At 51.7% G+C, this 5,272-nt stretch overlaps 1 protein-coding gene across 1 annotated transcript; it reads left to right on the top strand.

Moving 5' to 3' along the window:
- The first annotated feature begins 1,310 nt into the window (after positions 1-1,310).
- DLX6 (distal-less homeobox 6) lies at positions 1,311-5,167 on the top strand. Its single transcript, XM_017817643.1, has 3 exons — positions 1,311-2,019; positions 2,945-3,138; positions 4,905-5,167. The coding sequence occupies exons 1-3, from the start codon at positions 1,659-1,661 to the stop codon at positions 5,154-5,156; spliced, it is 807 nt and encodes a 268-aa protein (XP_017673132.1). The 5' UTR covers positions 1,311-1,658; the 3' UTR covers positions 5,157-5,167.
- Positions 5,168-5,272: the final 105 nt, after the last annotated feature.

Below are 5,272 nucleotides of genomic sequence, written 5' to 3' on the forward strand. Positions count from 1 at the left end.
AAAGCCCGAAATCTCCAGCCCCTTTCCCCATCTAGAGCAACTTTCTGATTTCTCTATGCCTAGCGAGTTCCGCAGGGTCCTTCCTACCTCAGTCCTCTCCGGTGGGGTCTGTCTCTGGAGTTCATGCTTAGCTGGACGCAAGGAGATTTAAGCGAGGCAAAGGGGTAAAAAACAGAGAGGGGTTGAGAGAGAGAGAGGAGAGAGAGGGGGGAGAGAGAAGAGAGAGAGAGATCCTTCGCCGAGCTGGATCAAACTTAATGTCTTTCCCTAGTCCATCTTTGAAAGAGAAGTGGTGATACCACCTGGATGTTCAGATATAAATCCCCTTGCAAATAATAAATGGATTAATAATAACAAGGTATGAAGTTCTTTTTATAGAAAAAAGGAGAGAATTGAAACTAAATGCGGCAGTTAGACAACCATTTTGATAAGAGGATAATTGAGGCGACACTGGTGTATAATTAGAGGATAATTTATGCTATATCCACTTTTATTCCACCTCCCAAAATAAACCCAGTCCATAATCATTACAGGCAAATTGTTCTGAATTTTATAGCAGCAATTTGAACAAAGTACTGCAGTTAATCATGGGAGATTTTTGTGTATTCCTGATTAGAAGTCTAATTGCCTCCTTCCAGAAAGTAAAAATAACTGTAAAACGACTCTATTTTTATCATTAACAATGTTGACAATAAAATAAAATCAACTAGAATTGTAATCTAAAGACAAATTTAGGGCGCAGGCACTTTTTTTTTTTCCTTGGGTCGTTTATATCCTAATCAAGCTTTTTGCCAAAACCGCCAACCGCACGTAGCCATTTGCATATATTTGAAAGCCATTACGGGAGCTGCTGCTGCTGCTGCGTTCAGTGGGGAAAAATGCGCTGCGCGTCTCTTCGCCGCAGCGAAAATACCGCGCAAGGAGGCGCGGGTGGGTGGGTGGATGGAGGGGGTCGTGTAGTGGGGGAATGTTTGATTTGGGGGAAAGGGGGGATGGGGGGATGAGGGCAGACGCTCCCCTTTTCCCAACCCGCGCGCGTTTCTTCCACACCCGCGCGTGTGGGGAAAAACGGGAGGGGGGAAAAAGGGGGGCGGGCACGGGCAGCGCGCGCTGCCGGCTATGACGTAAGGGGGCCGAGTGACCAATGAGGGAGGCGCTGCCCTCCGGAGACGAACCATTCGACTTGTGCGCGTCCCTGCCCTTCAAGTCGGAGCGCCGGAGTCCCAACTTTCCCGGCTCCCACCTTCAACTCCCCCCACCCTCCACGCCCCCCCCTCCATAAAAAAAAAAAAAAAAAGAAACCCACAAAAAACAACACCCACCCCACGCGCCGGGGGGATGAAGGAAAAGAGCGGCGCAAAAAAGCGGCGGGAGTAGCCCGCCCTCCCCCTTCACACACCCCGCACACCGCCCTCCCCTTCCTCCCCTCCCTCAGTGAACGAGGCCCCTCGCAGAACGGCTCCTTGGAGAGGAGGGGGGGAAGGAAAAAAAAAAGGCGGAAAAGAAAAAAAAAAAAAAAAGAAAAGAAATTAAATTAAATCACCGCCGCCTCTCCAGCGGTGCCGCGGCGGGTAAGGGGAGCGGCGGTGGCTGGGCAGAGAGGAGGCAGAGCGCGGGGGGCGAGCCGGGGAGCGCCGCGCTCTCCCTCCCAAACTTTGATGATGACCATGACTACGATGGCTGACGGGCTGGACGCGCAAGACTCCTCCAAATCCGCCTTCATGGAGTTCGGGCAACAGCAGCCGCCGCCGCCGCAGCCGCCGCCGCCACCCCACTCCCAGCAGAGCTCGCCGGCCATGGCCGGCGCCCACTACCCGCTGCACTGCCTGCACTCCGCCGCCGGCTCGCACCCGCACCACCAGCATCACCATCACAGCTCGCCCTACTCCGGCAGCGCCGGCTCCTACAACCACCGCTCGCTGGCCGCCTACCCTTACGTGAGCCATTCGCAGCACAGCCCTTACCTCCAGTCCTACCACAACAGCAGCGCGGCCAGCCAGACGCGGGCGGACGATGCAGGTGAGCCAGCACCGCTTGCCCAACCCGCTGCCACTTCCTCGCCCCGCTCCCTCCATCCCTGGGCCTTTCCCCGGCCCCTCCGGCCCGGGCACCTGCATAACGACCCCCGCCGTGCCCCCCGCTCCCGCCGAGGCAAACGCCAGGTCTGGGGTGCGCCGGGAGGCGGGGAGAGAAGGTGGGGGATTGCTTGTTTCCGCGGCCCCTCTGCGGGCCTACTGCTGCGGTACTGGCGGCGGGGCCGCCGCGCTCCCCCGCGCTGGCGGCGGCTGCCGGCGGTACCGCGGCGCAGCGCACCGGCGCCTTCCTTGCCCGGCCGGCGGCGAGAGGCTGCGACTGGCGCTCCTTTGTTACGGCGGGACCGGCTTTAGGCAAAATTCCTGCTAGCACCTGAGGAGTGAAAGTTTCCAGGCGAGCGGGTCGCATTCCGCTCGGGGGCCGTCTGATTTATGTGGGTTTTTTGGTTGTTGTTTTTTTTTTTTTCTCAGGGAGCCGTACGTATCCATCCGGAGGGGCACGGCGGGGGGGCGGAGGGGAAAAGCATTGTTAAAAGTCTCGGACTGGTGGTTCACTGACCACCAAACTGGCGACGCGAAGTCAATTAGCTCAGTAAAACCTGGATGGTCTTGGAACAAGGCATCCCTTTGCAAAGCCAGCGCTGCGCTTTAAGTTTTTAAAAATATTATTATTTTTTGCTCCCCGGGGGCAAGGCAGCGTGCCCACTATGCCCGGACAGCTGTTTTTTCTCCGGTAGCTAGGCAGCAGCCTGTGCCGCGCGTGCCTTTAAGGAGACGGAGCTTGTGTGTACGCGATGGGGTTGAACATGCGTCGGGACAGGCTTCGGCGGTTTTAGGAGCCGTGGCAGCCAAAATACCCGCGTTTAATAGCTAAGGAGGGTGATGTTTCAGCTGTGTTGTTTTGCTTGCAGATCAGCAAAAAACCACAGTGATTGAAAACGGTGAAATCAGATTTAATGGAAAAGGGAAAAAGATTCGGAAGCCTCGGACCATTTACTCTAGTCTACAACTCCAGGCTTTAAATCATCGCTTTCAGCAGACCCAGTACCTGGCACTTCCAGAGAGAGCTGAACTGGCAGCTTCATTAGGACTTACCCAGACACAGGTAATTACTGGGAATCCCAAATGACTGAAATCCTGCTCGAGCAATAAAGGCCAAGCAAAGTATGATGTTCCCTAAACCTCTGTCGGGAACGGTAGAAAAGGTAATGCACACGATTCCCATCTCTATGTCCTAGGACTTACCCAATGCGCGACAGAGACCGGGCTACCGCAGAAGGAGCTGAAAGCGCCTTTCCCTCAGCCGTCTGGCGAGCAAGCGCTCCCTTTTGATGCCACACATAAGATTTTAAAATTGCCTGTATTTTCGGATAATTCCAGCACCGAGATACAATTGCCCAGCTATGAAAAGGAGAACAAAACAAAGGCAAGGAATCTCTGGGCCTGAGGTAGAGCTAAAAGCAAAGCTGCCTCGTAGCAACGTATGTAGGTAGAGGGGAAGCAGGGACGCGTTAGGAAATACCTGTAAAATCAATAGTTAATTCACCTTGGATGACTAACGCAAATGCAGTGGTTAGCCTTGGGCAAAATGTACGGAAGGTGATAATAGATCTGAGGATCAAAGACAGCCGTGTACAAAATTATGGCAGGTTAAGCCATAGTTAAGTGTGGTTGGAATAGCTGTGCCATTCTGCTAATTTAAACTTGAAAGACATGTGAGGCATTACAGGCTTCCCAGGCTGGGGTTTGTGGAGAAGAGCATGGATAGATGGGATCAAATCGGGTAAAATGTTATCATGTGAATTTATGAGCTTAACAAATAACTTCAGGATTTTATCATTGTCATTGGTAACAGTTGCTTCCAACCAGCAATTTTTAAATACTCAGCAAACATTAATGATGGGAATAGACCTGATAGTTTTGCAAATGAGATTTTAGTATCCTTAGCTTGCACACACTGTTTCACTTTTGTCTCGCTTTCTCTCTCACACGCATAGATTTGTTTCAGTGGCCCGATCCTGAGCATACTAGTAGAGGAGCACCCCTGCTTATCTCATAACATTACGTCTGCAAAGTTTGCGAGGTCAAATACACATGGGGTTTTTGTTTTCTTTGTTTGATTGATTTTAAAAATACGTTGTGTATATATGTCTATATAGGTATATATAATTTCTGTAATAATTCTGATCTGCCAATGGGCCCGATCCTTGCACATCTTATCGAGTGCAGGCTCCTGTTCTGCTGGGTTAGGAGCAGGATGAGGCCCAAAGCAATCTTGATATCCAATTACTCACTAGAAAATAAAATTATTCTTTCTTTAAAAATATATATTAAAATAAAGCCACAATCCTGGTTCCATTTTGCCTCCTCCCCCATCACAGCAGCATGGACCACTTGATCTGATCGTGTGGATTTCGGATGCACGATTTCTTTGTAAGATGCCCTTTGTCTATTGGCTCCTGTATCCTGGCACAAAATCATATGATTGCGTGTGTTTGACAACAGTTTGCCCGAATGATCAAATGACCTCCAAAATTCTGAATGAGGTGCTAAAGCAGGAGACCTCAGAATATGTAGTCTGTTTCAGCTTGAACAATCTGGCCTGCGCAAAGAAAACAACGTTCCAGGTTAAAACTTGCATCCCTCTCGCTTTCCAGCTCTGGTCTGCCTCCCCTGTTCTCTCCAGCGGCATCCAGAGCCCAAGAGCAACTGTAGATATCCTTCCTTCCTCCCTTCCCATCCCCAACTCCACACCCGACTGGCGTGTGCGCTCAAGACCTTCTCTGGAGCAGACCCACGGTCCCCGGGGTCTTCCCTGCTGTGCCCTGGGCACTGATGGCAGCCTAATATCTGCTGCGTTTTGGTTTACAGGTGAAGATCTGGTTTCAGAACAAGCGCTCCAAATTCAAGAAGCTGCTGAAGCAGGGCAGTAACCCCCACGAGAGCGACCCTCTGCCAGGCTCAGCTGCCCTCTCCCCTCGCTCTCCAGCTCTGCCTCCAGTCTGGGACGTTTCAGCCTCTGCCAAGGGAGTCAATATGCCTCCCAACAGCTACATGCCTGGCTATTCTCACTGGTATTCTTCTCCACATCAAGACACAATGCAGAGACCACAAATGATGTGAATTGTCCAAGAGAAATAATCTCCCAAGAACGCCTCGTCTCGACATGGCAAGAAGTTCGCCTGCTTTGCCAAGCCATGCCAGCAAACAGGCTCTGTGTGAACTTGCAGATGCGGCAA

Source organism: Lepidothrix coronata, unplaced genomic scaffold (genome assembly GCF_001604755.1).
Source record: "Lepidothrix coronata isolate B3197 unplaced genomic scaffold, Lepidothrix_coronata-1.0 Scaffold62, whole genome shotgun sequence".
NCBI lineage: Eukaryota > Metazoa > Chordata > Aves > Passeriformes > Pipridae > Lepidothrix > Lepidothrix coronata.